Source organism: Anoplolepis gracilipes, chromosome 10, assembly GCF_047496725.1.
Source record: "Anoplolepis gracilipes chromosome 10, ASM4749672v1, whole genome shotgun sequence".
NCBI classification, from domain to species: Eukaryota; Metazoa; Arthropoda; class Insecta; order Hymenoptera; family Formicidae; genus Anoplolepis; species Anoplolepis gracilipes.
The window spans coordinates 220,719-233,439 of record NC_132979.1 but is presented as its reverse complement, the minus strand read 5'-3'; the positions used below and the strand labels follow the sequence as shown (position 1 = coordinate 233,439).

The 12,721-nt window shown below is 27.5% G+C and overlaps 1 protein-coding gene across 2 annotated transcripts; it reads right to left on the bottom strand.

Annotated features, from left to right (window-relative positions):
- Positions 1-266: 266 nt before the first annotated feature.
- Positions 267-11,747, bottom strand: Rod (kinetochore component rough deal). Of its 2 annotated transcripts, none has more exons than XM_072900270.1 (31): positions 11,547-11,747; positions 10,885-11,123; positions 10,664-10,765; positions 10,461-10,584; positions 10,057-10,211; positions 9,738-9,937; positions 9,198-9,655; positions 8,934-9,125; positions 8,410-8,831; positions 8,174-8,342; positions 7,908-8,003; positions 7,622-7,813; positions 7,246-7,376; positions 6,992-7,106; positions 6,627-6,867; positions 6,403-6,541; positions 6,183-6,328; positions 5,876-6,117; positions 5,491-5,783; positions 5,214-5,368; positions 4,902-5,099; positions 4,657-4,772; positions 4,468-4,577; positions 4,286-4,407; positions 3,614-3,987; positions 3,167-3,537; positions 2,882-3,073; positions 2,562-2,793; positions 2,181-2,483; positions 2,028-2,111; positions 267-773 (listed from the first exon to the last, which is right to left on the bottom strand). In XM_072900270.1, exons 1-31 carry the CDS (start codon positions 11,682-11,684, stop codon positions 738-740), a joined length of 6,087 nt encoding a protein of 2,028 aa, XP_072756371.1. In that variant the 5' UTR covers positions 11,685-11,747; the 3' UTR covers positions 267-737. The 2 variants fall into 2 exon arrangements, with proteins under 2 accessions (XP_072756371.1, XP_072756372.1); XM_072900271.1 differs by having other exon boundaries at positions 3,623-3,987.
- Between the last annotated feature and the right edge of the window lie 974 nt (positions 11,748-12,721).

The following is a 12,721-nucleotide window of genomic DNA, read 5'->3' as shown; positions in this document are numbered from 1 at the left end:
ATATTATAAATTATGAATCATAAATTAGTATGAAAATTAGATTAATTCTTGATTGTTAGTTTTTTGTATGAAAAATAGCGAATCGTACGATAATTTCTAATTAATCGACGCTCAATTAACTAGTCGTATTCAAAGTTTTATTGAATACATAATCCCCGAATTATAATTACAACGTCGCTGTAAATCGCAATACGATAATAATACAAATTAAATCAGTTATATACATAGAGAATGTAATAGTTTGCATACAATATGTATGCAGAGCGGTTTAAAACCTGAGCAAGGAGATAATTAGTCATAAAAAAGAAGCAAAATGTTTATATAAATATATGTTTATATAAATATCCTAAGACCTTAACGTTATTACAGTACGAATTACAGAGCTTTGAAAAAAAAAAAATCAAAATCACTTTTTTAATATTTGATTCAATTCCACAGTTATATTAATGTTTTTTATATATAAGTACACTATCCGACAATAATTTCTTCCATTTCCCAGCGAGTTTATATAGGATACGTAATATATCCTCTATATATAAATTCGCTAGGAAAATGGAAACAAATTATTGTCAGATAGTGAGAAAGAATATTATAGGTAAGTATTACTGGTAAGTAATCAGTTACCTATATAAATAGTAAAATGTCAGCAATACGACAGCCCAATGACTTATCAATCTTATGACTTTACAGCTGATTATTCCTATCCAGTGTGTCCGCAATTACCTACTTTTTACTACTTATCCTTGTACTGATTTTTGCAGAATAGTAACGCTCTATAAATATAAAAAATACAATAAGCTTAATACATTTAAAAAGCAAAAAATATTTTCTAAAAGTGCATTAAATTTTATAATATTTATATTTTATATATATATGTATATATTATAAAAATTATAAAATTTAATTATAATATTGATATATATATAATATATATATATATATAATATATATATATATATATATATATATAATATATACATATATATATATACATACACACGCACACACACACACACACACACACACACTTTGACAAAAGTTTGAGCACATCCTTTGAAAATTGTGTTACACTAAGAAGGAATAAATTTAATCAATATATTTCATTAGATTATCTTTGTAGCGATGGAAAAATATGGTTCGGCTCATTAACTGACCAAGGAAAGCATGCAATTAATAAAAGGACTGAAATTCTTGTCATTTTCAGTGCTTTGTTTACAGTCTTTTTTTTTTGCGCCAAATATTTTCAGTACCTTTTCTAAGATTATCTTCTTAGTGTAAATTGTATCCCCAGAATTTGCAAGGCAATTATAAAGGCAAAATCGTCATTTTGATGAAAACAGATATACCCTAAATCATTATTTTATAAAGGCAAAAGCTGTACTTTTTAAATAAATAGATTTTTAAATCTCTATTTCTTATATTTTCAGGTGAATAAAATAATTTTGAAAGTTTATTATTCATTATCTAATTTTTTATTTAGATCAAAATACAGGGCGCGTTCAGACTTTTGCCAAGTATATATATATATATATATATATATATATATATATATATATATATATATATATATATATATATTCATTTTATATATTAGAGAAAGAGACAAAAGAAAAAAAAGAGGAAGAAAAGATAAAGAGAAAAAGGGGCAAGAAGGAAAAAAAAAGTTGTAAAAGAAATAAGTAAAAAGAAAGCACAAAGAGGAAGAAAGAGAAAGAAAGGAGAGAAGGTACAATACTTGATTGTCCACGTGATCAATGCAATGTAAGATTGTCTGATTGGTTGATCCAGTGGAACAATTCCAAGCATTGATCATTATGATCAATCAAAATTTAGTTAAGCGGAATGTTTCCGAAAAAGAAAGAGAGAGAGAGAGAGAGAGAGAGAGAGAGAGAGAGAGAGAGAGAGAGAGAGAGAGAGAGAGAGAGAGAGAGAGAGAGAGAGAGAGAGAGAGAGGGAAGAAGAAAAAGAGAAAAGAGTCTACAAAATATATGTATATATGAGATAATAAATACAATATTATAACTTACATGTGCAATTGTAAGGATTCCTTTAGAAGATAAATGGTTTAATTCTTCTAAGAGTTCTGTTATTTGACATTTTTGATTAATCATCTAAAAAAATTAATATTTTATAATATCTATCTAAACAGATTGTACAATATAAATTTAAAATATTTGTACCTCCAAAACAAATTTTTTTTCTGATTCATCTAAAAATGGTAAAAGTGCCGCGGCCAGAGATGCCTGTTTACATTGAAAACAATTTTTTACAATAGTAGTGAAGTTTAATTCATGTATCACAGGACACGAATATAATAGACAGATTGCCTCTATACAACTGTCAATTTGTTGCAGATTCGGGTTCACATCGATTTCTCTAAATGGTTCAGAAGTAATCAATTGCCATCCTACTTTGTAGCCATTACAATTAACGATGACGTCCTCACTTTGTGATTGCAACAAAACTTTTTTCAACTCACTCACCTAAATATACAGATGTTTTAATAGTTTCTCGAGATATAGATATTTCAGGTAATATCTGATAAATTATAATCTTCATACCATTCGTAACTTTGTCATCTGACTCAAAATATTATCCCAAATTAGAACGTCATGTATCTTAAACTCGATGCAAATCTGTGCCATAACAGAAAGAGCATAGGACGAATGGCGCTGACTTTTCAACAATATTTGAACAAGCTTACATTTAGAGCACGTTTCAAACGAATTAACGCTATAACATAATCCTAACGATTCTAATTTGCTAACATATTGTAACGACTTTAAATGCTTTCTGAAATATAAAAAAAGGAAAATTATCTTCCTAGTATAGGATAAATTCATAATTGTCATAAACGATAATATAATTTCTTTTTATATACCTAAAGGTACATATATCTTGCTTAGTTAATTCCTCTAAAGTAGCAGTATCAATGATGTTCTGTAAAACCCATAACGCTCGATACTGCACGTTGCAATTGTATTGAGTCTGACCACACTGATCACCAAAGCCAATATTTATAAGAAACTGTGCAAACAAGTCCACATCTCCATATTCAAGGATATAACATATCCTACAAACAAATTGCAAGAACAAAATTAGTAATCTAGAAATAAATAATATTACAAAACAAAACACAATATATATATATATATATATGTATTACTTAAATAAATTATCTTCATAGTCTGTGTTCTGATCAGATTCTTTCACTTTCAGAAAAGCTGTCTCTGTAAAGCTTTGGCATAATTCAGTGTCAGTATATTTATCGTCGGATTGTAACCATTTTTGCAATAAGTCTAAACGCAATTTTATTGTATTCAATGAAAATAATTGGCCAATTTCATTAACGGCAGCGTTAATATCGGGTCTATAATTGGTTGCAGTTCGATATCGTAATGGTACGCTTTCATCATTATATAATTCGTATATCAGTTTACATGGATTTTCGATCAGGGCAAGATACTTATCCTTTTCTAATCCATAAGTACGTAGAATATGTTCGGACGTGAATCTCAAATATTTGTATTTAATTTTCTGAAAGTAAAATGTAAAGAAAAAATCGACATGATTTTTTAAACAACATATAGGTAGTTATCAGAAGTTATCGTACAGAAGTTACCTCCAACATTCCTTCTTCGAATTTGGTAGAATTTTGCGCCGCCAATTGAGCATACTCGTAACATTCTTTCGCGGCAGCAACACAATCAGCACCAAGAGGTACATGATTTATAACATAATATAATGCCGCAGTGCCGTAATAAAATCCGTCTGAACCAGTAATTTGTTGTATACATTTCTTTATATCTTTGAGTATTGTGCTGTTCTTCGAGCAAAGTGACCATGAAGCGTTTTCCGATTTAGTAGGTCCCCACACACGAGTCACTTCGCCCTTAATAGCTAATGTACATATGAGATGCCTTTCTAGTTTGAGTATTGGTGCGATGTCAAGCCATTTATCGTACGTTCTTAAATTCAATTCAGGAGCTATAGTAATAAATATATACACATAAAGGTACACAAGGTGTCTATAATAATAACTGTGTGTGTGTGTGTGTATACGCACGCACGCACATATACATACATACATACATACATACGTACATACATACGTACATACATACGTACATACATACATACATACATACATACATAGACACACACACATATATATATATATATAATATAAAAAGATATATAAAATAATATAAAATAAAATGATTATTTATTTATAAGTATATATATTAAAATTATTAATAAGTAATATATATTAAAACAAACGTACTAATAATTTTCCAAATGTCAATTTTAGACAAGAATGGAAGCCTCCATTGGGCTATTGATGGTAATGTGCTATGTCCTGGATTAAGCTGTAGCCATTCATCATGTTCTATTTGAGTAGGAGACCTAGCATAAATGAGAGTTAAAGTCAAAATTTATTCATAAAAAAATGTAATTTATACTTACCCACTTCGAGTGTAATTTTGCAAAAAGTAGAGATAATTTCTCTTTTGCATATTTTTCTCTCCTATGAGATCCATTAGTATGATTAATACTTCATAATGATAAAAATTGATCTAAATTTAAATGCAAAATTTATATCATACAAATAAAAAAGTACAATATTAATATTTTTTATTCTTTATAAAAACTTACCTGTTCGTATAATGTAGAGGTACATTGCTTTAATATAAATTCATCTCTTAATTCTGCAACAATTTTGTTACATTTCTTTCTTAATTCATCTACTTCATTTTGACAAATACGTAATTCTGTAAAATATCATATATTTAACCATGTATATTTTTATACAAAATTATTTATGTAAGTAAAAATATTTTGATGTACAAATGTCGATTATACATGTATATTTTCTTATATCTCACTTTTTCTTTACTTACCTTTACTTTTATTTGAACTTGTTATTGTTGGATTCCACGTTTTTAATAATATTTGTAAGTAAAGTAAAAGGCAATCGTTGACATTAAAACCGAAACTGCAGCAATAGTCTTTTAATAAGGGAATTACGTTCTCCTGATTATTGCTTACAATCTGCATTAAAATTTCTCTTTTACTTGAAGCATCATTCATTAAAATTTCTGTAAATTATATATTCTATGTATCAGAAAGACGTTAACATATAAACAAAATATTTTTATTTAATACAAAATTACATCCGTTAATAATATATAAATCTTTATGTCTTTAAATACCTTTATAAGTTATCGAATAATGTGACAATCGTTGTGCCCAGATATGTAGTAGTTTGTAATTCTCAAACATCTGTATTAATGATCGATTTTGTCCCAAGCGCGAATATTCATATCCCAGAGTTGAAATTGTACGATGCCGAATATGATCGGTTTGACTGTAAATTTTTTTTGGATTTTTATATATTATTAAATTATCATATTCTATATGTTATTAGTATTAAAAAAATATATTATTAGTATTAGAAAATGTTATTGAAAAATTGTTTAATTTTCTTACAATGTGCAAATCGTAGAAAGCCAGGTACACGCCTCCAATTCAGGTAACATAAAAAGACAAGATAGCCCTAACTGAAGATCGAACGATCGTTCAATACACAGCTTTTTTAATAAATTCTTCAATAACTGAGATAATATAGATTGCATTTCTATTATAATTTTGTTTCTTACTGATATGCTACAGTACATGAAATAAAACGTTTTGAAAATTTGTAATAAAGAATAATCGTGGTATTGATGTTGCATCGTTTTTACATTTTCCAGAAAACTATTTAATAATTGATCCATTTGTTCCTATATGCATAAACAAATAATCAGACATGTTACAAACTATCTTTATAAATGAAATGTGACATGTGCACCCACATATAATTTATAATACATACATTGCAATTTCTAATTTCATTATTATCATCTTGAGTCGAACAATATAAGCAAAGACCTAATGCTTCATTGAATAGAAATAATAATCTTTCATCCAAAGATATTGCCTGATCTTTATATATGGAGTATAATTTCCATCTAGATTGTGGTACAATTTCTTGTTTTACATTAGAACAATGTTGAATAAAAAGGCTTGGACATGCACTGACATAAATATGTAATATTACTGCAGATTCTAAATCGCCTGAAATATTAGTTGCAATTATTTAATGCTATTTCAGTTATTAATAATACAAATTTGATACATACCATCTTGACAATTATTTAATATTGAAGCACTTAAGCTTTTGATAACTTTTACAGAATCTATGTTTACAGCAGCATCTTGTAATGCTAATAGACACATTTTATATATATATTTAAATTTGTCTGATATGTTTAAATCTTCATCATGACTGAAAAAAAAAAAAACAGTGCATACAAAAATAATGTATAATATGCATATGTAAAAAAATTATATAATATTTACCTAACAAGTTGTAGTAATGTGTTTACATTTTTCGTCCCTTTTAACAAACATAAAGTTGCATATGACTTTTCTAATCCTAGCAATTCAGCAATTTTAACAACTGTTTTGTGTATTATTGACAAATCACACTCCTTCATATCTGTTAAATTACCAAAATAAAAGTTTTCAATATTAATATATATATAAAATTTAGTTATAAGGGAATTAAATTTTCAAAGTTTTACTTGAAAGCAATTTTGTGATATAGTTCTGCAATATAACTCTCTTCTGCATATGATAATCTTTCAATGAAATATCAATCTTATAATTATTCTTTAATATGTACAATAATTTTAAATCTTTTATCATTCTGATAATATTGTTGCAACGCAAAGAACAAACATTTGATTTTGTTAATAAATCATTTATTTTGGGTTCTAAACAATCCAGTATTTTCATGTGACAAGTCAAAGATGTTGCCATGTCCTAAAAAAGGATTAAAAATAATTAATTATCAAATATTGAACATAATTAATTATTATTATTAATTATAATAGAGAAATTTCTTATTTCTTCGTCAATTTAATATTGTACTATGCAAATGCATTACCTGAAAAGAAGAAGCTGCAATAATATAATTAATAATCCCTTCATAGCAGTATAAAGCATCAGTGATATCATCATTTTCTAAATAATATATTATGTCCATTGCTTTCTGTAAATTTCTAAACCAATAATAACAGATTAAAAAGTAAAATTACACACACACGCACGCACGCACGCACGCACGCACACGCATGCGCACGCATACACAAGATTTCTTCTACATATATAAACGACATAGATAAAAGCATGATACAATACCCTCTATTTAATTGAAAGCTTATGCATCGGCAAAATGCATCTTGCCTTAATTGCTGATCCTTTTTAGTTATTGTATCTATATCATTAATAACAGAATCACGATCTTCTTTAATTATACGTGATGTTAGTTTCTAAAAATAAATCATTTGTTAATATGCAATATATAGGCCCGTATTCATAGTTTATTCTTATATTTAAGATCATCTTAAATTATGTTATATGTAAGATCATCTTAAGTCATATTAGGTTGTCTTACGACTTTCTTCAATCTGATGATATTCATATGAATGGAATCTTAAAACTCTAAAACGATCTTAAATATAAGACTCTGAATATAGGCTATGAAGACGTTTTAGACGCATTTATACATACTAACATTATTTATGCCAATTGTTGCATATCCATATTTTTTTAAGACGAGTTTTATTGGGACATAATCTTGTACTAATTTAATTTCAAAAGATAACTCGTGGTCAATGTTACTGCTTGTTTCTGCCAAAGTGATTATAGTTGAACTCCAAGGTACTGGTGCCTTTCTTAAAACTGTCAAAGTTTGCTTCAGTCGATCCTATACACAACATGAAATATAAAATAAAATAAAACATATTTTTTAGTTTATAATATATATAGTAAACAATGAAAAGTATATATCTAATATTTACTTCTATATTATATATAAATTCTATTATAATAGTAATTCTTTTTTCCCATGGAGCTTCTTCACTGACCCACCAACTATTTGAATTCTTTATGGTTTCCTAAAAATATTAGATATTATTTATTTAAAAAATGTATAAAGTGTTTAAAAAATATACTTAATTCAATACAGTAGATATAGTTAACAGTAAATATAGTTAATTTAACTAAAAAATGAATATTTAATTATGCTTATTAAAAGGATACTATGGAACAAAAAAATTATACTAACCTGTATATATGTACAGAGAACATCATCGTTTTGTAAATTATTATTAAATACATATTGTTTTAGAAATGTATTGACAAAATCTGAGATTTTGTCAAGATGTATTTCATCCAACAACATATGCATGGCTTCTATAGGTGAGTCAATATATATATCAAGAGGTACTCTCAATCTATAGCATAATTTTAGGATTATTTAACATTTATTTTTGAGTTATTTAAAATTATAATACCACTAACCTGTAAATGTCCTTCAATTGTTGAATATCAAATAAAGCTTGAAGTGAAAACATAAACTGCTTCAATAGAGAATTCTGATATCTGTATTCTTGGTAAAAATATATAGATTGTTGGCCATCTTCAAATTTAAGCAATTTTATAAACTTCTTAGCAAAATCTGTGCCAATTTCTGGCCATACAGTACGATAAGATATTTCAAGATGTTTTAGTTTTTTTAAACCCCAAGATATAATTTCATCTATTGCATCAGGTAATACAGATAATAACGTAGGTATAAAATGAGTAAGCCATGGCCATAAATATGACGGAGCTGTATCTTCAGGTAACATTGCAAAAATGTTTTGTACAGTTTTCATAGATACATGTTTCACTATATCAGGAAGATGTCTCGTCCAAATTAGAGTAGCAGATTTTAAATGACCCTATGTAAAACCATTAAACATATAAGAAAAATCTATTTTTTTTTTTTTTACTCATTGTCAGATCACATAATATATATAGTATATAATTAGAAGATATAGTACCATGCATAAATAAGTAGTATACTCTTCTAATAAATTTGCTTGCAAAAATCTTATCCATTCTTTTATATCTGTATCATAATTCAATGATGTATTTTCTTCAGTATATTGGATCATCTGGAAAGTCTCAAGTCTGAATAAACTGTCATTTATCAAAGACAGATTAATATTCAATGAATCGTTTATATTTTCTTTCTAAAAATAATAAATATTACTTTATTATTAAAGTTTATGTGATATATTATTATTTATGCTAATATAAAATACCTTTATATCTTGCATTATTCTTTGCTGAGCATATAAATATATTCGTCTCATTTGTACATAGTCGGGAATATGGACTTTACTACAACATTCAATCACATACTGTATATTTTGTATTTTATCTAAAACATTTATTAGTGCTTCTACACTAATTAAATGAGTAGATTTTGTCCAGAATGTGAATTGCTCTATGAATGATGCTGCTTTAGAACAATAAACGGATTCCAAGGCAAGACCTGATCTTTTTGCAAAAGCTTCAGCTGCATCAAATTGTTTCTTCCTTAATAATCTCGCTAAACGCATTGCAGGAATACTTTCCGATATCGTTTTTAGCCTAAATTCATCAATAACTTCATTATCAGCAGCAATACCTTCTATATAAAGTATATTATTAGAGGCAAATAAAACTTCTAATAAATAAGTAGTAGTAGAAACATTAATTTCCAACTTCTGTTCAAAATCTAAAAGAAAAAAATATATATATTATGTTATATAAAAGGTTTAATATAAAAGGCAAAATATTCTCTAATTAATATAATTTACCTGGGTAAGAAATAAGACGTAATACATACATACTAGTATTCTGTTTAGATTGTGTTAAAAGTAAAATTTCACAATGATTAACATTATTGTGTTGTATTACTGTAAAATCAAACACTGGGCCGTCATATATTTTTAACTCAAGTAACGTGTTTGGACATATAATACTTAATGTACAATCTGTACGCAAACAAAGTATTTTACTAAAAAAAAAATAATTTTTATACATAACATGTAATCTTAATGAAAAAGAGATAAATTTAAAAATACAAACTTTTATTTTATAATTTAAAAATTATATTTGTTATAATTTAAAAATTACCTGCTACGATATAGTAACTGTATTTTTTTATATCCAAATGAAAATACATTAGAAAAATTATTGTGTTGTTCATTAGGCCAAATAAAGATCGAATTTATTCCAACCATGGTTATTGATAGTTCGTCTGACAATTCATCTATCGCAGCATTTAGAAACTACAATACATTTTTAATAAAGTAATATAGAAAATAGAAAAAAAGCAAAATTTACATACATACATACAAATTTTATTTAAAGTTCAAACTATGACTATTTTCCAATATTTACTGCTAAAATACTGCTAGTACTAAAAATAGTGTACATGTCTATAGTACATAAACTATAGATTTTCAGTACTGGCAGTGAATATCAGAACACAGATTTTGTATATATATAAAATCTAAATAAAAAAAAATATATTTTACCTTTTCAGATGTAAATCCCTTAAATAGTTGAGAGCATTGAATATTTGTTACATGTTCTGCGATCACATCTTTATCATCGTTAGTCAATGCAATCTTTAAAGTTTTAGGATAAAACTTGGAGAAGCTAAAATTTTTTAAATAATTACATAGTAATTTAAAATATGAAAAAATAAAATGTAATAAAAATAACTAATATATAATACCTGTAAATAACTCCAGTATTCATAACAAGAATTATAAAGATTTCTTCATTTTGCTCTTTCAAAAATATCTGTATTATATTATCCTGATCATCAGGTATAGTTCTGTAACCACAAGTTATTTTGTATAGATTTTGACATTAATATTTCCAATATATTTATATACAATGATTGTTTTTAAATATATGATAACAAATTAATTTAAAAAGATATTAAATACTTACTTTGTAAAAATTCTTTTTCCATTTGGTAAATGCAAGCAATATAAAATCCCAGTAGCAAGTACCACAAATAAAAAGGAACCATCTTTTGAAATGCAATAATTGACTATCATGGAAGGAAAACTAATATTGCATAATATTTTATCGTACATCTCATTTTCAAATATTGTAATGGATTTATCAATTGCTATACAAAGTTTAGAATATTGAAGACATGCTAAAATGCTTGGTTTTTGATCCACCTTAATGATAAATATATATCGATTAACATGTTGATTAGTGAAGCATAATATATATATATATATTTTTATAATTATAATCTCTTAAATTTTTGCAACTTATATATATATAACGACTAATAAATATAAGTGAATTGATTAGTAGTTTAAATTACGCGCGAGACACGGAATAGTGTGCAACAGGTTAACGCATGCGCATTTCACATAGATTTAAATATTGTACAAAAAACATATCGCAAATAAAACTATATGATATTAACTGTATTATCTTATATTAGTAATTTATTGAAGTTTTATTGCAAAGTCTTGATTTTTCATTTTATTTTTAATTAATCATTATATTGTTTTTCGATGGAAAATAAAGTAATTGCTGTGTAACCGTTAAATTGGTCAAGTAAGAATTGATAAAGCAATACGAGAAAGTACCTTTTCAGAGGACTGAATCGTTGCTACAGTACACGCTTCATATAGCGAACCATTATTTTCCGTGATTATCCGTGTGCCGAAATTAATAGTTTCATCGTCAGCGTCGAAATCTAATCGCACTCTATTCCATAAAGCCATTTTCAAGAACTGTCAACAACGAGAAATGACAATATATGCTAATTGCTAATCATAGAGTTTGTACTAATGGTAGATGGTAGAGAGAAGCCTAAAGATCATTCTACATTAGTCGCATCGTCGCATCGTCGCATCGCGTCGCAGCGTTGCAAGTCATATGATCCAATCAGCGTCAAGCGTCAAGTTAGTAAGGAAAAAGCATGATATATAGAAATTATATAGAATGGACTGAGCATCGCCCAAAGAGTAAAAGTTTCTTTTTACTCTTTGGCATTGCCACAGTTTAACCGTATATATAATTACGATAGTAGCGAAATTATTTTTCAGTAATATTACGTAAATAATTTGAAAAGAATATCGTTAATGAAAATATTGTTCTGTCTTTTTTTTTTCAATATTATCCATTTTATGGTCGGCATTTATCATAGAGATATTATATATAGAGTACGGGAGGGGCCGAGAACGCGATAGCGAAATAGAAAGAGAACGCTGCTATATGGGCCCCTGCTGTCCTTGTCTATGTCTATTGTCTATGTTTATTGTATCAGTTTGCGCATGCGCGATAGACAAGGATAGCAGGGGCCCATATAGCAGCGTTCTCCTTCTATTTCTCTATCGCATCCACTCACGGGCTAGCATAGCACTCCCGTACTCTATGGACGCGTTCGGGGAGACACTATTAGCGCTAACAGTGTCATTCTATCTTTGTTACTCATTAAAAGTTGAACAAAGATAGAATGACGCTGTTAGTGCTAATAGTGTCTCCCCGAACGCGCCCTATATATATCTCTATGGTATTTATAGTTCAATCTTAAGCCTAGTCTACAATAGCCGTAGAACGTAAGGTCGCAAGCAAATTGACCAATGACAGTCAAGCATTTTCGAAAATGCTTGACTGTCATTGGTCAATTTGCTTGCAACCTTACGTTTCACGGCCATTGTAGATGACCCATTATATTTAAGATCGTCTTAAAATCCTGTTCGACCAATGAAATAGCCGCATAGTATTATTTTATTGGTTGAACGAGATCCCTTAAATA